This window comes from Equus caballus, chromosome 26 (assembly GCF_041296265.1).
Source record: "Equus caballus isolate H_3958 breed thoroughbred chromosome 26, TB-T2T, whole genome shotgun sequence".
Lineage (NCBI taxonomy): Eukaryota > Metazoa > Chordata > Mammalia > Perissodactyla > Equidae > Equus > Equus caballus.
This window is the reverse complement of record NC_091709.1, coordinates 20,738,593-20,765,187: the sequence shown is the minus strand read 5'-3', so window position 1 is coordinate 20,765,187 and position 26,595 is coordinate 20,738,593. Positions and strand designations below refer to the sequence as shown.

Below are 26,595 nucleotides of genomic sequence, written 5' to 3'. Positions count from 1 at the left end.
TTAGATTTTCTAGTAGTCACAATAAGATTTCCCAAAAAGAGACACAGGTGAAATTAATTTTAATAATATATTGTATTTAAACCAATAAATCCAAAATATTATCATATCAGCATGTAGTTAATACACACCATTAATGAGATCTTTTATATTCTTGTCTTTAAACTAAGACTTTGAAACCTGGTGTGTATGTTAAACATCTCAATTAAGACATTAAAGTTTCAGTGGTTAAAGTGAAATCCGGTCCTACTGAAACAGTAAAAATTGTGTACTTGTTCCCCAGCTTCAGCTTTTAAATTAAATTAAAATTTAGCTCCTCAGTCACGCCAGCCATATATCAGTTGCTCAGTAGCCGCATGAGGCTAGTAACCGCTTCCGTACTGGACAAGGAGAGGCTTGAAATCACTGGTGGTGTTGAGGCATCAAAGTAACCAGATAATATCATACCACACTTTATTCAGGGAAGTATAGATATGAAAGTAGAAAAATATTTGATGATAAACATTTAGTTTTATACTTTTATAAAGAGATGAGACCATAGGGAATGAGTGTGTTAACCAGTGAGGAAGTTGAGAGGAGTGACTTGGCTGATGAGACAGAGGGAGGCAAGGCTGGAGTTCTAGCTTCCCAGATACTAATCTTGTTCTTTGGCCTCTGCCACAAGCACACATGCGCGCGCGCGCGCGCGCGTGTGTGTGTGTGGTATGCGTGTGTGTACACAAGAATTAGAGAAGAAGAGGGGTGAGTGGGAGAGCGTGCTTTGGGAGATGAGAAGTGAAGAGGAGAGGAAGATAGGAGGATAAAGAATCTGACTTCATAATATGTATGCTAAATATAATCTGATGATATAGGGGACGTAGCAGAAAGAGCTTGAGATGGGCAATGCAGTTAATAGACTTGAATTTTATTCCTGCTCCCCAGGTAACTAAGAACTGTGTGTTCCTGAGAATGTTCTTGAACTTCTCTGACCCTAAGTTTCCTAGGCAATAAAATACGGATGAAAATGTCTGTCTCCTGGTTTGTAGTGAGGATCAAATGTTATAACACACGTTAAGCACCTGGCACAACACGTGTTAATGTTCGTTTTCCTTCCTTCTGCAACCCATCACGCCAGCACACAGCGATCCTTTAATTGAATATCCTTGATTAAATGATTTTAAGTCAAACTCTCCCTCGAGCTTGGATGTCGTTTTAAAATAACTACTCAAAATAATTTGTAATCAACACTTCTTACCTAAAAGCATTGATTTTTACCAGGCTGGACAAGAAGAAGCAACAGGATTTATTGTTGATATGCATTAGAAAACCCAAGATTTTAATCTCCACAAATTGCCTTGAATCATGCACACTCAGGTTGAGCACAATGTTTGACAATTCGGTCCTAGATTTCCCACCAATTGTAGACAGCAGTAAATAAGCAAATCTATCACAGGGGTTCTTGTTTGCCTAATTCGTATTTCAGGGTGGTTTTTTCGGTCTATTTTACCTTAAATATTTTTTGGAATGCAAGTTTGATTTTTTTATACACTCACTTATCAACATTCTGCACTGATAAAAAGCACTAGAGAAATCAATTAAATTGTTCCTAGCTACCAGATGTTAATGAGAGAGTAATATAGCAGATTCAAACACATTTTTAAAGACAAATGATACCATGTATGTCTAACGGTTGGTTAGAGTACAGCGCTAATGAGGCCAAGGGCAGGGATTTAATCCCCGTACAGCCAGTTATTTTTGCTGTGTTCCATAGCCACTGGCAGCACCCATGACCCCAGCCTGCTGTCTTGCTATGCACACCATTGATCATTAAGGAATCTGGGTTGGAGGCTGAGGAGGCACCAGCACAAAACCATTTCCCACTATAAGAAGAGCAACTAGGGGAGGAACAGCCTTGCTGAGCAGTAGTTCATTTGCCCGTGAAGATTTTCCTTCACTATAACCAGTCTTCAGGCCACCAGTGCAATTCTCAGCTTTCAACTTAGGATAATTCATGGTGTGATGGTAAGAGCCTTAGGAGAGAAAACTGAGTCCTTACCATGGCTTTGTTCCTAAATAGTGCTGAATAAGTCATTCCACTATCTGAATCTCAGTTTCCACTTCTATAAGATAGTAGGGTTAGACTAGATGGTCTCTAAGGCTCCTTCCTCCTCTACAATGGTTCCATGAATACATTTTAAGTTATTTTGGAGTGGGGAGTGTTGTCTAACATAAAACACTGTTAGTTTCCTTTTGGAACTGTAGAACGCAGATTTCCAAGATGGCCTCTAATGAACCCTGCTGTATTAGTCAGGGTTTTCTAGAGGACCAGAACTAATATGATGTGGATATCTAGAGAGAGAAATTTATTTTAAGGAATTGGCTCATGTGATTATGGAGGCTGGCAAGTCTGAAATTTGGAGGGCAGGCCAGCAGGCTGGAGACCCAGGGAAGAGTGGATGTTGTGGATAGAGCCCAAAGGTGGTCTAGAAGCCGAATTCCCTCTTCCCTGGGGGACTACAGTCTTTTTCTTAAGACCTTCAACTGACTCTATGTGGCCCCCTCACCAATGGAGGGTAATCTGCTTTACTCAAAGTCTACTGATTGAAATGTTAATCTCATCTAAAAGATACCTTCACAGTGACCTCTAGACTGGTGTTTGACCAGATATCTGGGTACTGTGACCTAGCCAGGTTGACACATAAAATTAACCATCACATCTGCCTTCTGGTATTTATGTCTTTGTGTAATCCTGACCTTTGCATGTGACTTGATTTCAATAGAATTTGGCAAAGGTGACAGGAAGTCATGTCCATGATTAGGTTACAAAAGACTATGACTCCTGTCTTGCCAGCAGATTCTCTCTATTGTCTTCTTGGTTTATGTATTATAATGAAATGAGATCCCATCTAGAAGAGGCCTTTCTGGCAAGGAACCAAGAACAGCTTTTAGCCTACAGCTAGCAAGGAACTGAGGCCTTCATTTCAACAGCCCTCAGAAAAACTGAATGCTGCCTTATTCACAATAGCTAAGACTAGGAAGCAACCTAAGTGCCCATCTATGGATGAATGGATAAAGAAGATCTGGTGTATATATACAATGGAATACTATTCAGCCATAAAAAGGATGAAATCATGCCATTTGTGACAACATGAATGGACCTTGACAGTATTATGCTGAGCAAAATAAGTAAGAGAAAGACAAATACCATATGACTTCCCTCATATGTGGAAGATAAAGAAATAAACACATAGATATGGAAAACAGATTGGTGATTACCAGAGGGGAAGGGGGAGGGGAGGGAGAAAGGGGTAAAGGGGCACACGTGTATGGTGACAGATGAAAACTCGACTTTTGATGGTAAACATGACGCAGTCCATACAGAAATCAAAATATAATGATGTAGACCTGAAATTTATATAATGTTGTAGACCAATGTGACCTCAGGAAAAAAATAACAAAATACCTCTGTTGCAAAGAGATAGATGCCAGAAACAAAAGGGGTATATAAACTTAGTTGTATAAATACATTTAAAGAAAAAAAACCTGAATGCTGGCAACAATCACTGAGTGAGACTGGAAAAGGATCCTTCCCCCAACTAAGCCTTTGGATGAGACCTCAAAACTTGGGGCCAACAACTTGGTTGCAACCCTGCGAGAGACCATAAAACAGAGGACCCATCTACGTCATGCACATATTCTTGACCCACAGAAACTGAGGTAACAAATGTGTATTGTTTATGCCATTACATTTTAGAGTAATTTATTGCACAACAGTAGATAACTAAGGCAGGAACTAAAATTAATTTGACAAGTTATTAATCAGGGTTATAACCAAATCCATGCTAGCTAATTTAAGCAGAAAGGAATATATTACAGGTTAAAGAGAGCTCAGAATTGTTGGGAGGCTGAAGACAGATACTCTAGCTGAGCTTACAGGAATTACTCTGAGAAGCACACTACAAAACTTGCCACCCAAGAGGTAGGCTCTAGAACCAAGCTGTCTCTGCTGAGATTTGCTGCATTAAAAATTGGCTCCCCACACCTTGTCTTTGCCCCATGTTAGTCAGTTTTGTATCAGTATCTTAAGTTGGCTCATATGATGGATAGGAAAGAACCTAGCCTACGCATCTTATTCTAGTAACAAGGGAAGTCCATCCATCCTTCCTTCCTCTCTCTTTCTCTCCTTCCTTTCTTCTTCTCTTTCTCACTTCTTCCTGCTTCTTCTACACATTGATTTTTAGGATCAGTGAATGACAGATGTCAACTACAGCAAGAAATATGTGTTCCCAGAATATCAAGAGAGTAATATCAGTACCTATGGACTTAGATGCTGTATTATTAGGATCAAGCCCAACTGCTCTAAGAATTCTCGGAAGGAATTTCAAAGGAATAATACAATCTAGTAGTCAGGAGCACAACATTTGGGGGTCAAACAAACATTGTAAAAATTCCAGCTTTGAAATTTATCAGCTGTGTGATCTTGGACAAGTTCCTTAAACTCTTCAAGCCCTGTTTCTTTTATAAAATGTGGAAACTATTCATTCCTCTTATTCATCATTTGAGAATAAAAAGTGACAATGTAATTAACATTATCAGCACAGTGGCTGGCACAAAGTAAATGATCAATAAGTGGTGTCATCTCTAAGAACATAACTGTGGCTTGTGGTTTAATGGAACAAGTCAATGGAGAAGGTGTGATTTAAGCTGGGCTTGGAAGAACTAGAATTAAACATAGTTAAAAGGGGGTCATTAAGACCGTCATTGCACACTGTCCTAGCATCTTTCACAAAAGGCCTTAAAATGCACTTATAGCCAGTGTCTTATAAATGGATAAATGGACACACTGAAACATGACATGTCATATTAGAATAGGTGAGTAATGGAGAAGTCAAGGTCGATGACTCCCAGGTTGGTATTCTAACCACTCAACTGCATTTGTTACTTGCCTCCAAACTACTAAAATTGGGAGTTTTTTGTTCCCTTTCCATATTAGCATCAGCATTGACATAGCTGTTAATAAAATAGACACTAAGGGAAGAAAATCAAATTAACAATGGCATCCCATCAGTTAGGTCTTCATCAGACTGTGAACGAGAGGAGTCAGTGTCAAAACAGTGCATGTAATCCTTTTCTCGATTTCTCGATTATAAAATGAGTCATAACAAGCCGACATATAAAGCATAGATTACCTTCATTGAAAAGACTGCGCTTCTCTTTCATTTTTATTTTTTACCCATTATATCTGTGATCACATACAGCTATTCTTCTGCCGCCGATTCATATGTGAACGCTTTCTGGGGGTTTTAATTAGTTTCCTCTCGTAAATAGAGACTTATGTTAAGATAAAATGAAATCAATAGATTAAGGTTAATTATGCCCTGTTCTCTTTTTTATTTCCTAAGCTTATGATACAATTACTAATTGAATCTAATGAAAGCCATGGTTCTCTCTTTAATCATGTTTTAAAGAAAAAGCTGTAAAGCAAAAAGCCCATTCCCACTTTAATTTTCTCTTAAAAGCTTTTGTCATCCCTACTGATTTTGGATTGAAATATTGTAGACAAGTACCCGTGGATTATTTCTACTGGAAGAGATTTTAAAGTTCTTATTCCCCAATCTTCATTCTAGATATGCAGAGACTGGGGTTCTGAGAGGGTTCTTGGATCTTGCTCAGTTTAGTAGCAGAGCCGGGAAAGCAAGCCAGGTTCTGGAGCGCCAGTTCAGTATTTTTCCGTTGTAAGGGTGGAATGTGATATTTTTACCCATCACACTTCTTTCCCCTATCACACTTCTTGCAAGTTTGTTTGGCTCGCTCCCGTTCCATTTGTGGCTATGAGGATTACATAAGATAATGATATAAGTGGCAGGAAACAGAAAAGTTAATAAACATTAGTTGTCCTTCCCCTTTCTAAAACCTTGTGTAAATATAATTTCATAAGTCACAACACATTTAGGGATACTTAAGAAAGCTCTCTATTTCAAGAGAATCTGTAAGGGAATCTTTTTGAAAAGGGAGAACGTTTTATAATGCAAATACCCATCCCCTAGGTAACCAGTTTTGCTACCCTAGATATTTATAGTGCTGTGAGAGGAGTGTGTTAGTTCAAGATTGATAGAAAGCTCACTTAGCACACCAGTAGATGAATGGCAAAGTTCTACGCAATTTACCAGCTCTGTCCCTGACGGATTAGATGCAGTACCTGTGCATTCTCCAGGCACTACAAGCAATATATTCTGCCCTGAGACGACGGGCTGTGTGGGGATGCCATACACTGCTTGCCTCTCTTGGGGACGTCAGAATTCATTAGCTGCATAGGATTGTTACTCTTTGACAGGAGCTGGACAGGCTGGCAAGAATGTCTACTTTTCCCATCAGGATGAGCTCACATCGCTTCTTCTTCTTTGTTGCATTCTCATGAGGGGATGAAATCTGTTTTCCCTGAGAACCGTAACATTATTACAGTAATCTACCAGGGGGCCTCCAACGTGCAGACTGTCACCTAAATTCACTGGATCCTGAAGTGCCTACTTTTAATTAAATGTGCTGTCACAAATTACTGGGCATTCTGTGATGATAATGATGGCATCCACAAAATGATTCATGCCTTTAAAACACATCAGTGTGCTGTCTCTATATTTGTCTTCAAATAATACTAAGTTATTAGCATTAATGCTTTGTTAAGGGTGTGCTTTCTGAGTTGTTTGATTAGTAATGGCATATAATATTACATTTTCTCTGCATATTTCAAGCCACTTTCCCTCTGGCCAATAGTGCTCATTTGTGAGATCTCTGATCTAACAACAGTGGATTCTATACCTGTGCAGTCAAGTATAGAGGTAGTATTGTGTACTAGTTAAGACATTAGGCGTAAAATCCCAGTTTTACCACCTACTAGTTATGTGACCTTAGGCAAGAATATTGACTGCTCTGTGCCTCAGTGTACTCATCTTTAAATTGAGGATAATTGTAATAGTATCAGTATCACAGGATTGCTGTAAAGATTTAATAAATTATTATATAAAAACATTTAAAATTGTGTTTGATAGTACATGAGTGTTCTGCCGTTATTATTCTGCAAATATGTTAAACCAGGAAATTAGAAAAGCAATAGGATTTAAAGGCTTGTCATTCTCAGCAGCTTGCTTTAACCGCCTGGGCTCGGACTAGCCACATTTGCTCATACTCCCCTTTGCTCTGTGATCTATTTCATAGGAGACTTCTCCTTCATAGGCTTTTTCTCCACACGTTCGCAGTCAGGTGTAGAGGCAAGGTAGAATTGCTCGTGGGTTGTAGGACTCCTCTACATGGGTGATGGTTTGTTAGCAAGTCATAAAAACCTCCTCCTTGTTTTGAGAACAAGGCTCAAAGGCTGGATTTATATATATTTTTTCTCTCTCTGGTGGCTTTAGGCGCACTGCAAAATTAGTCTACTTATTAACTTTGAAGTATCATAATCATTCTTTTTGCCAGATGTCTATTAGACTTTTTTTTAAAGAAACTTGTATTAATTTTCCTATCTTTTTTAAACTTCTGTGGGAACTTTATTGAAGCATAGGGACCTAAGAAATGTCCAGAAACAGGCCGATTCAATTTGGATGTGGCATTCTTAGAATCATTGTATTTTAATATTAGTAAAACCATTTTAGTTATGCAAGTAAATAATCTTTATTTTTGCAAGAGAATAAGTAAGCAAAATGGAAATTGGATTAACTTGCCTTAATGAGAAGTTATATGTATATATACATATGTGTGTATGTTTGCATTTATGTTCAACTCTTGCCTCGATATCAGAATTCTATGTAACTATTAGTGAATAATTAATCTGAGAAATAAAGTCTGTAGGTATTTCTGTATGTTTAGCATCATGTAAGAATTTTATAAAGGCTAGTTCATTTAATCTTCAAAGTTAAAAAAAATCAAGAATCCAACAGGATTCTGAGATCAGCAGTCACTGATGGTGGATATTTAAGAGGAGGACCACTTGTAATTCTTCTTTGTATCTAAAACAGTATCTAATACATAGTAGATGCTCAATAAATTTTTGTTGCGTAAACTGTGAATGTATGAATGAATGAATGATGTAATTCCAAAAGAATATATTAGAATGACAAAAATTAAGGTGAAGTAAAATTTAATTAAAGTAAAGTGCTATATGCATGACCCTAGACAAGTCAGTTTTCCATTTGGGATCTCAGTTTATTCATTTGCAAATCAAAGGTTAGATCTCATCAGCTCTACAGTCTTAAAAATTCACCATGGGACTTACACCATCATTTACTGCCAATCAGTTTTCTCCAGTGCAGAAACACCTTTCACATTTCCATTAGCTAGGTAACAACAACTCCTGACATATTCACTTCATTTTTCATTTTGACTTTGTGATTTGAAAGTAAGATTTAAAACCCAATAATGCAAGAAACAGACACATATTAGACTCAACCCCAAAGGACAGTCAACGGTAACCACTGCAGAAGAACAGAAATACGGCCTTTGCTACCTGAAATTTCTCTCTTCTTTTAAGTGGCATCTTCTCTTTCTTCATTTCGAATTGTTTCCTAATTTGACCTTGTTTCATAGTTATATGAAAATGCTTTGCTCCTAGAACCTACTCTCATCAACAGCCTGCTTTTCATCACCAGTTGGAAAATAACACAGGTTGGGCATATTCTTCAGTTTCTACTGGCCCATTTGTAATAATTTGCATATATTTCATTTTTTATTTTCCTAACAATTGCTGGGGTAAAAATTAAATTGTCACAAACTCCTTAGTGAATGAAAGGTAAGACTAATGATTAGTACTTGATTTAGGAGATAATGAAATGAAGGCTAATAGGAGCAAATTTTGCCTGGTATTTATGACAAGTGTCAAATTAATGGACTAGGCAGAACTATTTCATTGACTTATTGGGATGGTATCTTCTTTTTGTAATTCAGATTAACATGCACACATGCACACACACACACACAGATGTAGTTTGGAAAATAAAGCTGTATATAGCCTTTCTTTGACATGCCCCTCCATGAATAAAGAGCTCAGGGTCTGAGCTCCAAAGTACATGGCAGTCTGCTATGTAAGCAGAAGTCAGAGTTGAAAGCAGCTGCTTTGGGTCTGATACAAGCAATACTAAAAATTGCTTAATCAGTTCAGTAATAACCTACAACTAGGCAACACTTAGGGAACAGACATATTATTCTAATTAAGTAGACGGTGCCCTGTTTGAGGAGTAATCCTATTCGCTCCTGTAATCACACTTCAGACATGCGTTTAATGTGCTTGGCCCTCCCTACCCTCTTGTAGGAAGCAGATTGCCTAAAGAGAACTACATTAACTCTTTCGTCTTAATAGGGATTAAAAAGAAGTTTTAACTCAAAATCTTTTTGGAAGTATTCATTACAAGAAAACTCTTTAACAAAAGATCCCCAAACCCAAACTGACACATTACAAGCAAAAATTGGATGATCCGGATTCCAGTAAAACAAAGTAGACGGTCCCTAGAGAATGTTATGACAATGCGTATCTTAAAAATAACTGATCTCTAGCCTTAATCTTATGAAAGTCCTTCAGTCTTGGTCCAGATGTCCCTAAACTTCAGCCCAGAAGCTAATTGTGACCGTTTCACCACATCGGCAGCCACACATGTTTAACCAGTTTTGTGTGGGTCCAGCGCTAGATTGTACGAACTTAGCCGAGGCATCCACGTGAAGCAGGAGACTGTGCTTCAATAATATGCCCCCGTCCCGATTCAAACACTCGGGGCTCAGTTGAACTCAAGTTTTGTGAGTCATCTGGAATTAATCTCTTTGGTAGTGAAGACAATGAATTACTGATATAATAAGTTGATTCAGAAGCACTGTGATTCAAATGATTAAAGTACAAAAGATGTCTAATATTTCCCATCTTTCTTATTGCAAATCCATCTTTTCTTACTAGTTAACTCTACACTAGACACTTCTCTCTATACTCAAAAAAGGTAGAATCTATTTTGAAGAATGCAAAATTGGCAGTCCAAAGAGATTTATCTAAACCCATACAACAAATTAATGAGACTCAGGACAATGGATTCTGATTATTGAGACATATTTGGCTCAGACTGCATATATCACGTGAACATGGAGCTTTCTCCTTCCTAGAAAATTCCAAATATATATGAAAGAAAATGTTACCTAAAGATGGATGGCTATCTTTTTTCCTGATGACACTCACAAAGTTTGTGTGGCTGCCGATTGTGGTGAAAGGGACACAATTAGCTTCTGAGCTGCGATTTGGACACATCTAGACCAAGATTGAAAGAATTCCATAAAAAGATCATGGATAGAGATTGATTGTTTTTAGGACACATGATGACAAAAACATAGAGACCTGAAGGAGTGGTCAGTCTGACCACTAATTTCTAAAAGGTCTGTTGGTAGCCCAACTCACCTCAGGGCTTGTTCATGACTCCCACATCTTTGCCTCCACCTCCACCTGTCTCCCACCAGACGTTGTCCTCTGGGTGGTCCATGGGCATTTTCACTTGGCAAAACTTGTTCCTCAAGTTCAGGGACTGATTGTTTCAGCATATGGGGTTTTTAGTGATACTACTCAACAGCTTCAAATTGGTAATTCAAATTGTCTTTGAGAGTTAAATCTTGATAAAAACACAATAAGGGTTAGAGAAAGGGCCCCCTCCATTAGTATGTAGGGGAAAGGTTATCCAGGATTTGACAGTGCTCAGACTAATACTATTAACTATTGGAATAATAAAACCAACTTCACTTTTTCTAAGTTTTGTTCACCACCCTCCCAGCCTTTGCATTTGTGTTTTTCGCCCATGTGGAATATTGGTCCCCAGATTCTATACTACACAAATTCCTACTATGCCAAACAAACCTCTCTAGAACATGGTCTGTTGCCTGTCATATAGTAGTTGTTCAAAAAGTACTTTGAACATCAAAAACATAAATGGTTTTTGAAGGAAGGAGTGGATGAATGAAACAATGAGAGAATCAGAAGGGTTCTTAAAGGTGCCTGGGAGCACTTTCAGCTCTTTCAAGGATGGTGAAAGATGTGGCAACATATTCTTCCCCCAAGAGTGTAAGGGATTTTACACAACATTCGGTTGCTCTGAAGAAAAAGGCCAGATGAATCCAGGTGTATTTCCACACACTCAGGGTATTGTAATAGGCGACTCCCTCTTTCTCAAAGGAAGGTACTATATAATGTAATTAACACACTCTGGTATGTATCTCTCCCATTGGTTTTGGTGGGTTGATGGGGGATGGAACATCAAGGTTATGAGGATTTAATTCCATGTTTTCATTTAAAAGACTTGCTTTATAACTGGCAAGAGCTTAGAATAAAGTATAAGCCTCAGTTAATGGAGGAAGCATTCGACATCTCTCAAAGTTACAAAGACAAAAGGAGAAAAAAAAATAAAAACTTGAACTAAGATTCTAAGACATGTTACTAAAACACAAGAGGGAAACACCAGTCATTTTACTGGGAAAAAGCAAAGTGAACTACATTTGGGTTATACTCGAAGATGAACTTGGATTCTCTTTCTGATTTCTTGGAGTAGTGTCATTCATTTTATTTTTTATTTTATTTTACAGGAAGTTTCTAATTTTGAGAAAGCAAAACCAAAAAGAAAGTAAGTCAAATTTACTTTGAAAACTTTATGTTCTCTTAGTTCTATAATGTTGAATGGAATAGTGTAGTGGGTTTTCTGTCAAAGTGCTTTTTAAAAAGTTGTCATATACAAATCTAGGTATGATTTGCTCTGCCACCATTTATCTGTTTATGGTGATGCATAGAAACTTGTGTTGTGACATTTCTGTAGGTAGAGATGTGAAAATGAAATTTTCAGAAGAAGAAATATGTTTAAACTAGGCTCAGATGAAAGTGGGAGCTGACTGGAAAATATATTTCTATTGGTGACCTAGTAATCTTCTGAAGAGTTCTTCTAATCCAAATAAAAATGTGTTTGCAAAGAGATTTGGGTTATTTAGGTCAGGCTTGGCTTTACATACAGCACATCAAGCCGCTGGAGGACGGGACACATACATGTTGCATAAGGTAATGGGATTTTAACTAATAAGCAGGAAATACATGGGGCAGGAAGTTGATTTGTGGGGAAATTTCCAGATTGATTGCTGATGATATAGAAGAATGTCTTCCTTGCACTCTGGAATGGTCTGAGACCAAATTGTTAATATGTGAAATTCTCTTGGGATGTGTTATTTCTCGACGGTCTTTGGCCCCCTCACCCTCCCCTAAGGCACTCTGTGCTTTCATGTTCTTTCTTCCCTCTCCTGCTCAAAGCTTCTCCCAGTAAGGATGTAAAACGCATCCACAGTAAGTAGGTAATTGCGTGATTAACAGCGTAGAGCACCTGCCAGGCGAAGGTAGTTGTATTTTAGCCACAGTTACCTGCTTAAACTACCACAGTGGCATTTTAAGCAGGAGCTGGAGTAAAGAAGGGGTTTTTTGGGGGCAGGCCTCTTCTTGGTCTTAAAAATCACCCCACTTTGTAGCTGTTTATTCTACCCATGGATGAGGAACTCCTAATTCCAAATCAAATACTTAAACAAAATTACAGCCATTGGCTTATGACTGATGCTTCTCCAGATTAGAGGATACCAAAACATGGCGGGGCAGAAGGAGGATGAAAGGAAGGGAAAGAACCTGATGCTGACTGAATTAGGACTTTTCAAACATAAACCAAATCAATTAATGTGACAGACAAACCAGTCGATCTGAGGACAGTTTGCAACCAGTTAAAATAAAACTGAAGACACTTTTGAGTTCCTCAGTTCTTTTGTCACCACCCCCTGGAAGGGAATAACATCTCATATTGTTACATACCTACCTTACTTTATAATATTATAAATAGTTTTTTTGGAATACATGTTATTTGCCAAGAGATGTCTTAAGTGTTTTGCATTAAAAAACTTAAATCAAAATAAAATGGTTAAGAAAAAAGAAACAGAGCCAGCCCTGATGGCCTAGTGGTTAAAGTTTGGTGTGTTCCACTTCAGCAGCTGGGGTTCAGTTCCCGGGAGTAGAACCATACCTCTTGTCTGTCAGTAGCCATGCTGTGGCAGCAGCTCACATGGAAGAACTGGAAGGACCTACAACTAGAATATACAGCTATGTACTGGTGCTTTGAGGAGAAAAAAAAAAAAGAGGAAGATTGGCAACAGATGTTATTTGCTCAGGGCAAATCTTTCCCAGAAAAAAAAGAAAAGAAAAAAATTATATGTGCAGATTTTTGCTCACAACCCCGAACTTAAAAAAATGGTGAACTTGGCTTTTTTAACAACTACCAAGAATATCAATAGTGGAAAACAGTGTGTGTTCACTCACATATAAATTGGTTAACATGGTCAAGTCAGCCTAATCCTATCCTCTGGTTTTGTTTTAGACATTTTATTACGGATATTTTCAATCATACCCAGAGGAAGAGCTAAAGACCTCACGTTGCCATGCTTGAACAAGTATCAATTTATAGTCAATCTTATTTCATCTCTATCCATTTGACTCCCCACTTCCCCTACACTCCCACTGGGTTTCTTTTAAAGCAGAACCCAGACGTATAATGTTTCAATATATATTGTTAAAAAACAAGAATTTTTTTGTTTTTTTAAGCATAACCACAATACCACTACTGCACTGAGACAAAAGAAGAAAAATGGCATAATATCACCAAATATACAGTCAATGTTAAAATTTCTCTGATAACCTCAAGTGCTTTTTTTTATGGTTGGTTTATTTGAGTCAGGATTCAAACAAGATCCATGCAATGCATTTGGTTCATGTCTCTTAATATGAGTCTCTCTCTCCATTTGTTCGTTGAAGAAACTGGAGTGTTTGTTCTGAGGAATTTCCCGTATTTTTGCATTTTGCATGTTGGATCTTTGTGGTATTTCTTAAAAACATGCTCTTCTATCCTCTGTGTTTCTGTAAGTTTTAGTTAGATCTCGAGGCTTGAGAAAATCAAGTTTGGTATATATGTATATTTTAAAGTGGGTCATCGGTGACTACATGCTTCCTGTTGCATGACATTGGACGCCCATATACCTGGTTGTCTCTATTTTTATGATGGTGGTATTGCTTAGTGGGTTCAGATGGTATCAGGCTGATCCATCCAGCACAAAGTTGCCCATCAGCCTTTCAATTAAAAGCTTTAACAGCAATTGATGATTATTGCCCAGATCTGTTGTTTTATTGGGGGTTGTACAATGGTTATATTCAATTTGCATCATTCTTTCCGTATTTATTGAAGAGAATTGTTTGAAAAAGAACTTTCCCACATGAACTATTTGATTATCTTGAGATACATTCATGTAGAAATGGCCCACTCTTTTTTAGCAGGTTTTATGGATGTTAGTTTCTCCATATTGCATGGAAATTTCCAGGCCAAGGTTATACTTGTATTAACTACACTTTGGCATCTTGGATCAGAAAAATTCAGGACCATATGTAGAACTTAGAGATAGAATTTATTTCTCCTCTCTAAGGCATTACACATGTCTAAATGATTTAATTTGTTTGATTAAAATATTGTTTATTAAATCTAGACTTAAATATCTGTTTCTTTTATTATTCTAGGTCAATCCAGAGATCTATGTCTGAAAACAAAGTATTTGGTTAGTAATTCATAAGGTTACTTGTGAAAATGATATGTTTCCCTAAAAGTAATTTTCTTCTGCTACTTCCATAAAGCAACAATAAGTGGTTAACGAAAGTCAGATTGAGTTGTCTTTGAATTCTATAGAAGAAATTAAAAAAAGAAATGTGATTTCCATTCTAACTTTAAAAGGCTAAGACGAAGAAGTCATTGATTTATTCAGAATAATCTCCTTTTATATTAAAAAAACTAATTCTCTTTGGTGGTTTATTGACTGATTATCTTCCAGCTTCCCAACTTTAGCTTGGTAGGACCGTGGTCAAGGTGACATCTTAGATATCTTTTCAGATCTATGAATCTAGGAGTGAATAAAAAAGAAGTTGAAAATGTTTAGATTACAAAAGACTCTTCCATAACATTTCAAACAACAAACTTTTCCTTTAGTTTCTATGATTACAGTATCATAGTAATAATAAAGGCAATTGGCTCTGTATTTTAATTCTAAAGTGAATATCTGATTCTATTAATTACTTTAGAAAGTTAATGGATAATGCCTCTCCATCCCTTACAGAACATCGAGAGTCACTAATTGTAAAACATTCATAGTGAATGAAAATCACTGGCTCATTCAGTCAGGCATTCATGTTTTATGCAGTTTGTCTGCCTTGTAGATACCTTTTCTCCTTTCTTTCTCCTGAGCAGAGCCTAGGAATCAGATGCTCAAATTCCTTTCCCCCTCTTTTCAAAACCAGTTTCCTGGATAGGATATGAAACGCTCATTCAGGCCAAGCTGATGATCATCAATGGATGCATCTTCCAAGTGTGTCTGTATTTTAATCGGGTCTGATATTCTTCCAGTGGCAGCATCCACAGGGGCTGGGTCCTGTCTCCTTATTCAAGGCCCTGTGGGCACTGGTTACTAAATATTTTGGATTTCAGCCCTGATTTGAATAGTGCATAGTCTTAAATAAAAGGTAGTGAGGCAAAATTTTTTTTTTCCAGCTAGATCCATTCTCAAAGCAAACTACTTGGTTTGTGCACACAAGACTACAGATGCTTCTATCCTAAGATAATTCTTGATGATCAACTGCCTTCTCTGTAGTCAAAAGTGAGAGCAAATAGTGACTTTGAAAACAGCACAGCATGCTGACTTTCTCTCCAAGCAATGCTTCGGTTGCGTTATTTAAAATTGTCTTTCTCAGTGTTATGATGCAGCACGTAAGGAGATTAGACGGGATTCTTCACTTTGTTGCAGTTCACTTCTTTACAATGTGTCCAGGCCCTCTGCTAGGTGTTGGGAGGACAAGGCTGAGCGAATCACGGTTCTTCCATGCAAGGGTCTTAGAGTTCCTTGAAACTATCACAGCTCAATGTTCTCTCTACGTAATTAATCATTTTGTTAAAAATAATGAGGAATGTGGAGGGTGGGGATACTTTAACTTATGCATAAAAAATAAATGGTTATTAATTCAGGAACAATACTCCAAAGAATAATGTAATCATAAGCTACCAAGAAGTATTTCAGTAGAAGCATTCTATTATGTATGCTTGCGTGCTTACATAGTTCATGGAAATAAATAGGAGCCCATCTGGAGTGTCCACCAGGGACTAGAACTCCCCAGAATGGACCACAGAGCTCTCTTAGCATATCACTTACCAGGTTACCACTGTGTGCTGAACTTGTTTTGATTTCAGATTTCTTACACCTGCTGGACAGATATTACTGTGAATTCTGCTAACCAATCCTTTGCTTTACTTTAGAAGGAAAAACTGTGAATGACACACTCTGGCAGGAGCCCAGCAAGCCTGAGAATGATTCCCACATCAGAAGACTCTGTCAGCTAAAAGGTAATTGCTAAATTTAGTTCAGCTGACTTTGCATTTTCCCAAAGTGGTTTAAAGGGCAGGTAAGAAAAATTTACATCTTTCTCCATTAAAATAAGCAGGGCATTGTGGTCTTCTTAAAAGGGAACAACTAATAGAATAGAATAGAATATATATATTATTAATAGAATATATACGTGTGCGTCTGAAGATACACGTAGACATATAGAAAGGAAGTGGAATCTAATTAAGTTGCCTGTTGAAGCAAAGAATCAACTGCAAATAATATTTGAAGTCTTTAGTGTCTTAAAAGAATTTTAAAATGTATTAAAAATAAGCACATAGAAAAACCCTCTAAAAATAACATCAATATATTAATATACATATAACATAAAGATGTGTTATATTATATTTAGGTTTGCTTTAAAAATTTAAGAGAAGTAACCTTTATTATTAATGCAAAATTATATCATTTTACCATTTAAAAATTCTCAAGAGCAAATTAGCAGCAGGTATAGAAAATTATTAATAATAAATGACTTCATAATTAAAATTACTTAACTTTGAGAAGGTAATGAATAAAACAAAAAGTCTTAAGAGTTAACAAAGATGAACAACAGCATGAAAAATTGATCTCCTTGGTCTTCCTCCAATGTTACTGAAACAAGAAATAATTGATTATATTAGTTATTGATTATCTAAGAGTTTCTTATTTTTAACTAAAAAATATTTAATATCTTGGAACAAAGGGAATTATAGTGTATTCTTTTTCTTTTTTTTGAGGAAGATTAGCCCTGAGCCAACATCCACCACCAATCCTCCTCTTTTTTGCTGAGGGAGACTGGCCTTGAGCTAACATCCGTGCCCATCTCTCTCTACTTTATATGTGGGGATGCTGCCACAACATGGCTTGACAAGCAGTGCACAGGTCCACACCCGGGATCTGAACTGGCAAACCCTGGGCCACCGAAGCCGAGTGTGCAAACTCAACCGCTGCGCCACTGGGCTTGCCCTATAGTGTATTTTTTATAGTCAGGAGTTTAATGGTTTGATTATACACTGTGTTCAGATTTTGCTTTTTGTTTTTGTAACACAGCTCTTAGATTTATGAAGTAATTATTTATAAAACTAATAATTTTCCTTTGAAATATTTCAGTTTTATCCAAAATCGTGTAACATTTTAGTAAACAATTTTACTGAATTTTTAAATATTGACAATTTTCCTATTATGTAGGTGAAATATTTTGGGATTATCTTAGATATTTTCTTTTAATTACAAAATAGGAAATGTTTATCACGTTTTGGTTGGACGCTACCTTCCCCTCACAGCTGTCAGCTATCTTTACTCACACTCCCAGTAGGTTAGTCAGACATCCATCCCCCATCCATTCATCCATCCCCCATCTCTTTAATGAACACATGTTATTTTCAGATTATTATATGTTAATCTGTGGATAAAAAAGTTATAACTATTATAGATTATTTTTAGTTATAAATTTTGCCATAAATCTCTTCAAGTATTCTATTTTTTAAAACTTTCTGTGAATTTTTTTTTTAATTTAGGAGTAATAGGCAGGTAATTCTATTACAACTACTCTGACAAAGCAGCAAAAATTCTTGGCCTTAGATGAGGTTTTTCTGATTAGTCATCTGTTCTTTATCAGAGAAGAGAAATGAAGGCTTTACAAAACCTTCTCAACTTCGCTATTTCTCAGATTCTTGAGTGACCCTGTGTTCTGCGCGTTGTGTGGGTACGTGTGTGTGTTTAAGAACATCAGCTGACATTTCAGCAGTAGCAGCTGAGTCACAGGACATTTTCTAGGGATTAATGCTGTGCTAGGAAGGGTTGATGGCCTGAGACCAAGGCTGTCGGTGCCATTGTAAATTGAAGGGCGAGATTCAGTGGGGGAGGGACAGCCACAAGTTGTGGACCTGAATTTTATGGGTGTAGTAGCTTCATTTGGAAGCCTCAGAGTATTTCTAAGCAATTAGTGCCCTACATATCAACCCATAATATTTCTTTCTCATTTTAAACACTACTTTTTAACTGTTAATTGCATAATGACTTAAGAGTGGTTTACTGTGCCTGCGGATAGGCGGCCCGTGAAGTTTAGTGAGATGAAGCTCGGAAGGTGCACCATCGCTGTGAGCCACAGCCCATGATTTTATTGAACACTAATGATGCAATTGCAACCTCAATGAAACAGAAGAAAATATATAGGGAAATAAAAAAATATATAGGCGGGAGTGACATTAACTCCTAAAGAATCTGTTACAAACTCCAAGACCAAGAAAAAAAGAACATTTCTCTCAATGTCAATTTCAAAATGGTATTTCTACATGACCCATATTATAGTAACAGCATTTCAGTCTTTTATAAAGAGTATTGGGGCCTAATGAAAGAAACTTCTACAGGCTATATTTAGCCAAGGATTTGTGCCTGGTGTTTTAATCCATAAAGATATTCATTTAACTCGATAACATGACTGTGTTATGTCAGTTAAGACAAAATTTATCAGAATAAGTTGAGTACCAGAAGCATAACATTTTTAGTTTATCTCGTCCATTTCCTTCTTCTAAGAAGAATTTTATCTAAACCTACATCTGCTATTAAAAGAGACATCTGTGAAGTAAATGTAGGATAAATTAAGTGCTCAGGACTTTACAACTGAAAAATTGTCATAGTTTAGGTATCAAGGGAAATTAATCTGTAATTCATATGAATTGTATTTTTAGCATCATAAAAAAGCAGAATATTCATAATATTCATTTTAGTAAATTAAAATCAATTTTAGGATCTTTAAACTTATTTTGGCCTTAGTTTTAAGAAAAACAAAGCGTGAAAAGAACAAACTTTGAAATCTATGAATTGAAATTTGTCTAAGATCAAGTTATGATTTAAGTCGAGACAGTTTCAAAAACAGAGTTTTCGTATTTTATACCAGAAAGTATAAAGAATAAAAGCAAAGCAAAATTTGTAAAAAATATAAAAAGGAAACATATATTTGGAGATTTAGAGATTTTCCAGCAGTATGACTGTGACAGATTATTCTATAAAACAGAAGAGATGCAAAAAAAATTGACATAGTAGTAAGGAAGTAAGGGGCTGGATAAGTTCAGGAAACGTGGTTAGTAATGAAAGGTGTGTTAACTCCATCCATACTGCTGCAAAAGTATTTTTAAAATAATCCTCTTTACCTATGGTTTTGATGAGATTCATTCTCAAAAACACCCCATTGGTAGGGGAGAGATGTTGTTAGAGCCTTCCGGTTTAACATTTGAATTGCCATTGGTTTGAAACTTTCTTTCCTGGATTCTTAAAATAAATCAATCTTATTTTATTTGGCCAGCCTCTTAAGAGTAAGCATCTAAATATTTTGGCTTAATTTTTCCAGACCTTATTAATTCTTTTTCTTTATTGGCTTGATACTCTCATTTTCAAGATGGCAAATGTATAGTCACAAATGTATTTACTGTTCTGTTTAATTTTCAGGGACCACACTCATTTAAAATGTTTCCTAGGAGCATGTAATTTAACTCTGGTTAGTCTGGACTACATGAGGAGTGACAGAGAGAAGTCCTGTTTCATACGTGAACATCTGCTTATGATGTGGGAATAAAACCACTAAGCAGAGGCTGCCTGCTGAGTGCGCCTCTTTTGTTTCCAGGGAAGGCTTTCTGACTTGAGTGATGGGAACACTCAGAGTTCTAGTTCTCTGTACAAGTGAGTCTTGGGATCCCTTCAGTTTTTTAGGGGATTTCTTATAGGATTATACTTACCTGAGTATGGTCAGAAATATCTCCATTAGAATCACCTAGAAGCTGATTAGAAATATTACATTGTTTTACCTAATCCCATTTTCTTTTGTTGGAGTCTGCATATTTACATTGGATGGTGCATTCTTATGTACACTGTTGTTTGTGACCCACTTGTGTAGTTTATGCATGTTCTGTTAATGTATTGCTGCAAACAGATCGCCTCAAAACTTAATGACATCAAACAACATTTTATTAAGCTCATGGATTTTGTGGGTCAGGAATTCAGTATGAGCAGTGCTTTGTGATGTCTGAGACTTCCTCGGAGAAGACTAGAATGTCTGGGGAGGACTTAAATGCCTGGTGGCTGGAATCATCTAAGGGCTTCTTCACTTACAGGTACATCTGGTACCTGTTCTGGGATAACTTGAAGGCTGGGATTGTCAACTGGAAAACCAATATGTGGCCTCTTCATGTGACTTAAGCTTCTCCCAGGCTAAGGGCTGGGTTTCAAGAGGGAGGGACCTGAGAGGGAGCTTCACACATCACACGAGGAAGTGTCTGGAGAGTGAGCATCCCAAAAGATCAAGGTAGAAACTGCAAGACTTCTTCTGACCTATCCTTGGAGGTCACAGAACATCATTTCCACTGCATTCTACTGTGACAAGTGACTCGCTAAGGCCAGCTCAATTCAAGAAGAGAATTGAACGCCATTTCTTGATGGAGGAGTGCCAAGGTCACATTGCAGAATATGTGGTATGAGAGAGATTTTTGCAGTCATCTTTGGAAAATACAACTGCATATTGCCTAATTCAGCTATGGTGACTTTGTTGCTACTTAGGACAAAATTGCTTTTGTCTTGATAAATGTTCCTATAGGGTAATATTTGGGAGATTACAAATAAATAAAAATGTATAAGACCACAAAACAAATGGGCAATCTTCTGCCCACTGAGGAAAATCCTCTACAATTTAAACAGCAGATATTTATTTGGGCAATTAGAATTGCAATTCTGGAGACACAGATTCAGGTAGAGACCCAAAATGTGTTCCAATTCTAGGAGAGGAGTTCAAGGATTTTATGGGGAAAAGAGAGGATGAGGTGAATTGTGTTGAAGAGTGCCTTGGTGCTAGATGAGGTAGGGCCAGGTTTGTACTTCATTGCTTGTGGCTTGAGATTCAGTCATCAGGCAGAAGGCTAGACTTGTACTTCATTGATTGGTTAGCAATTTGGTCATCAGCAAAGTCCAGTTTTATCAGTGCTTACAAAGAGGGTATTCTTGTCCTTACTGACTTCTTGGAATGTTGGTAGTTTGGTCCAGTTTGGAAGATAAAGAAAACAAGATGTAAAAAGCACTTCCTCTGAGACAGCTGCTCCGGCTCTAATGTAATAGGGCTCTAAACGTGTCATCTTTCACTCTGCATAAAATGCCATTTTCCTGGTTTCCCTTTGTTAGTCCAAAACCCTCAAAGGTCTTCCATTTTCTACAGCAGACCACAAACTAGTAGCTCTGTAAATTTATTCTGAGGAAAAGCTTGTTTGGGGCATACAGTAATTTAAAAGTCAGGAAATTTTAAAATCCATGTATTTATACTGTCTTGAAAAACATGAGGGAAATGGACAATCCTGGGCTCGAATTCTGAGAGAGTTGAGAGTAATGGCTGCCCTTTAGCAATGGCGGCCCTACAGCTTACCACCGACATACCATTGTCTCCTTGACAAAATTCACCTCATTTAGTTAAGTTACTTGTTTGACTCCTGTAAATATTTTTATTTGCAATACTGGTCTGTGAGTATGTCCAACTTCCTCCACTTGGCACTCAAGGCCCATTAAAATTTGACCTCACTTACCCTTCCAGCCCAACCTCCTCCTATGATATATTCTGATTTGCCTGTTGCTTGACCAGTCTCAATCTCTACACTTAATTCAGCATGTTCCATTCATTCCACACTATAGGCTAGTGTTCACAGCGTTGCCACTATATTTGTAACTTTTCCTTTCCTTCCACCTTTTCAAACGATGTCCATTCTTTGAGCTTCCATTGGGGCCCCGCCTCTTCCACAAGCACTCTAGGTCATGGTGATCTCTCCCCATCGCTTTGGGTGAATCACTCATTTTACTGTCTTACCTTGTTATGTAAGTGATATAAATGCCTTGTGCATATTCCTCAGCTGCTTCCAGATTCTAGAGTACAGGGGACCACTTTACTGTTCTTTTCCTGTCCCGAGAAGAATAATTATAGAGGGAGTGCTCCAAACTTCAAGTTAAAGGATCAAAAAGGGGAAGAGATGGAAAGGAATAAAGAACAGAATAAAGAAATTTGTTTCCTAAATACAGAAACTAAAAAAACACACAAAAAACTAAAACTGCAAAATTCTACTTCTAGCATCCTGATGCCGTGATAGAAGATCTTGCTTCAAAGAGCCGGCTCACAAACCCAGCTCTTTTTAAAGTTTAAGTATTTTCTGGAATCCTATAGTGTGGTTACTCTGATTTTAAATATGAAGTTATTGATGTAAATACCTCTGTGACTGAGCAGTGAATAGCTCTGAGACTGAGGCCCCTTCCTCCCCGCAGAAAGTGAGAATGAGAAATGGTGGAAAATTGCAGCAATGATTGCAAATAAACAGGAGTGAAGGTGAAAGGAAAAATAACGGGCCGGGTGGCCAGGTGATTTCTGTGTATCTCAGTCTCCTCCGCCATAGACTGAGGGCCTTGGATCCAGTAGTCCATAAAGTCCAGCCCTCCTTTAGCTCAGTGTGCTTGTCAGGTTTAAATAAATGGAGCCCCTCTTACAGGACCTGAAAGGGAAATAGTACTACCTTTTGAAAAGGTTTCATTTAGCTGCAAGCAAATGGATGCCCCATTCCAAAGCTTTTACTAAAGCATGCAGAGAACAATTTCAACATAAATAATTCATGTGGAGAAGACATAAACTAATGAAGCTCAAAATGCCAGGGGAGGAAAGCTTAGTTTCACAGAAACGGGTGAGGTGATAACTTTATGGAATCATGCATTCTGGAGTTAGAAGTGGCTTTAGTATCTACATGTGACTCTTTTATTACCAACAGGGAAACTGAGGCCCAGAGAGGTTCCGTGGCTTGTGCAGGTACACACTTGGTCAGTGGCATTCTTCATTTTTATTTGTTAAATTTCTATTTTATTTTGATCTGTTTCTTGTAAGAATAACATATCTTTAAGAAAGTAAACATTTGGGGCTGGCCCCATGGCACAGCAGTTAAGTGCGCATATTCCACTTTGGCAGCCCAGGGTTCTCAAGTTCGGATCCCGGGTGTGGACATGGCACTGCTTGGCAAGCCATGCTGTGGTAGGCATCCCATGTATACAGTAGAGGAAGATGGGCATGGATGTTAGCTCAGAGCCAGTCTTCTTCAGCAAAAAGAGGAGGATTGGCAACAGATGTTAGCTCAGGGCTAATCTTCCTCAAAAAAAAAAAAAAAGAAAGTAAACATTTATGATCTAGTCAATATAGAGTCTTAATAGAATAAAGAAAAATATAATGAGTACTAAATTGCACATAAACTTCTTAAATCTTGTAATTTCTGATAATCTATATATAATGTTTCTCTCTTTTCATAGATGTAAGTGAAGATGATGATTTTCTTCTGAGTAATAACATACAAACTCTTCAAGGAAAGAGACTACAGGGCATTTCCCACCAGGTGAAGTGAACAATCAACATTTACGTTTGTGAAGATCATTTTGTCCTTGAGCTCTGTGTGGCGCTAGGTGTCGTGTACAATACTTAGACGGCCTTGTAGCTGTTTTGTATTTAGTTATTGTAGGTTGTTTTGTAATTGATATGCTTATGCCCCTGTGAATTGGAATATAAATGAAAAAAATCAAATGATGACTTGAGTGAATACACCATTTTGATTATGCAAAACATCATGCTCTACAGCCTTTTGGTAAGTAACTCTGAGCCTGTTAAATTAATATACTGGGGTTTTCTCTGACAAGACCTGTGCTAAACGCTTAGAACTGTCTGGCAACCTTCAGCGTGGGGCACGTGCCTTGTGTTTTTATATTTGATGTAAAGACATATAGTGTGATTCCTGACATATCCCTTTTAAAACTGCATTAATTAGCCCAGGAGTTCAAGCAATTAAGAATGTCTGAACCTTGGGCCTCTCTAATAATAATAACATATTAACAGTCAGATAGTTGCTATTCACCCTGTAAAAAAAATAATGTATGTGTCAATAGGGCCGACTCAGGCATCATACTGAATTTTGATATTTTTCTGACAGCTATGGGTTCTCTTTAATCATTCTGATAGTTTTATTAGAAAATTTAGAACTGACCTTCCTCGGCGCAGTAGATTGATCAATAGGCAGAGGGTATATAGCATATGAATTGTGAGGGGCTGATTTGGTGAGGACAGGGAGCTCGCATTCCTAAATCCAGCCTGATTTCTGAGGCTGTCGGAGGCCCTCCGATGAATTAGACAGTGGGCCATAACTTTGGACCAGCCACGGTTTCTGCTGGCTCTTCCGATGCTGTGGGAGTGAGAGAACTGTGCTCCCGAGGCCGGCTGCACACGCTGCACAGTGCCTGAGCGCCTGGCTCCCAGCGGGGTCCCCCTGCAGCTCATGGTTGCCAGTTCTGAAAACAGACAGAGCTCCCTTTGAATCCTGGTTTGGCCCTTAGTAGCTATAAGACTTTGAGCAATTTAATTAATCTCTCTGCCTCAGTGTTCATCATCAGTAAAATCAGTCTGTAAAGAACCTGTATCTCATGACTGTCTTGAGGATTAATTGAGATGCTTCGTGAAAGCACTTAGCTTCACGGCTGGCATTTAGGAGCTGATTAGAAACCCTCAATTGTTGTTGTCATTGAAGCTCTTCTCTTCTCTTCTCGCTCCCCTTCCTCCTCCTCTTACTCTTTCAAGGGCTTAGTGACACTTTCACAAGCACAGCTGGCAGATTGTCTCTAAAATGTGCAGTTTCGTTCTCCTAAATTTAGATGAGACCTCAGATATAGTATCTAAGTGAAACGTTGTCTGATAGCCAGGAAAAAATAACGGCTGGTTTACAGTAAGAGCTCCCCAGAGTGCATTGTGCCAAGAGAAATCCTTCTTTAGGTTTTTAGTAGAAAAATAGAACCATCTCTTAGAAAGAAGAAAATGATGTAGAAAGTTCTTAGAAGAAAGGGGTTAAATAAAATATCTTCACTTTAACACCAATCTTTCTGGACATTTTAATTGACCAAGAAATGATCCTTCTAAAATGGTAACCATTCAATTGTACTATGCAATTTATCACTACAGATGCGTTGAGGGAGTTCATACCCAGTGACAGATAAGCAGGGGCATCTAATCTAGAAATCTTCATTTGGGAGAAGGAGATGGTCTTATCTATCTTTAATATCTCTGGTCTTATTCATAGTAGGCATTCAATTGCACTTAACTAATTAAGAAACATTTTTTCTCTATGACAGAATACTTCCATGTAATGAAATATTATGAAGTGTTAAGAAGTGCTATGCAAATATTAATCTATAAACTCCTTGTGACTGAGGAAAAGTAGGAGCAATTTACATTTTGAAAGATGGGACAGAGAGAGAACCATTCATTAGCGTGAATGGGGAGACTCACTTGTCGTTGGAGTCCATAAGAATGGACGTCGGTACGGACTGTGGCCTCTCATCAAATGAGCAAATGACTTAGAGCAACGTTTCTTCAAGTGTGGCCCAGGGACCTCCTGTATCAGAATCACTTGGAGTATTTGTTAACAATGCAGACTTCTGAGCCCCCCCGCCCCATCCAAGTGAATTATCATGTCTGGGCTCTAAGAATAGGTATTTCTATGAGTTTCCAGAGGATGCTCAGTACATGAACCTTGAGACTCTCTGGGATCCAAACAGCTGATGGGTCTACAGACCTGATGCCCCATGCGTTTTCACTTCGCAAGCCCAAACTTGGCTCAGGTCTAGTCTGGGAAGACTACAGCCTTCTGGAAAAACTGAAGTTGATTTCTGTTCCAAACTACAGGAATGATATACATTCATTATAGAACTTTTTAAAACTCTGTAAAAGTAGAAAGGATTAAAATAATGAATTATATCTTAACAGAGTAAATATTTTCATATTTTGGCCATTTTACTAAATATCATTAACATGGGATAAAGCTTATAGGATGTAAAACATATTAATAGTTATAATTATCATATGACCATGCATACAAAATATATTATGTTGGATAAAAATCATTCAGAATAAAAGATTTAAACATTAACTGAATCCCCAATCAGAAAACACTCACCCAGACATGTTTTCTTCATATTCTCAAAATGAGAGGAAAGATCTCAGGCATAGAAGGTACGAGGAACCAAGTGTCAAGGGCAGGGGAGGATGGTTATGGAATGCTTTCTGCAATACTGACTGCTCCATGAATATTTCTGACTACT

General features: G+C 37.6%; 1 protein-coding gene across 1 annotated transcript in view; it reads left to right on the top strand.

The window, feature by feature from the left end:
• The window catches only part of SAMSN1 (SAM domain, SH3 domain and nuclear localization signals 1), a 131,806-nt gene that overhangs the window by 9,669 nt on the left and 95,542 nt on the right, over positions 1-26,595 (top strand). The window contains exons 3-6 of the mRNA XM_023630393.2: positions 11,569-11,606; positions 14,567-14,604; positions 16,347-16,433; positions 23,767-23,849. Coding sequence (XP_023486161.1) covers positions 11,569-11,606; positions 14,567-14,604; positions 16,347-16,433; positions 23,767-23,849 — 246 coding nt within the window. The remainder of the gene's footprint in view (positions 1-11,568; positions 11,607-14,566; positions 14,605-16,346; positions 16,434-23,766; positions 23,850-26,595) is intronic.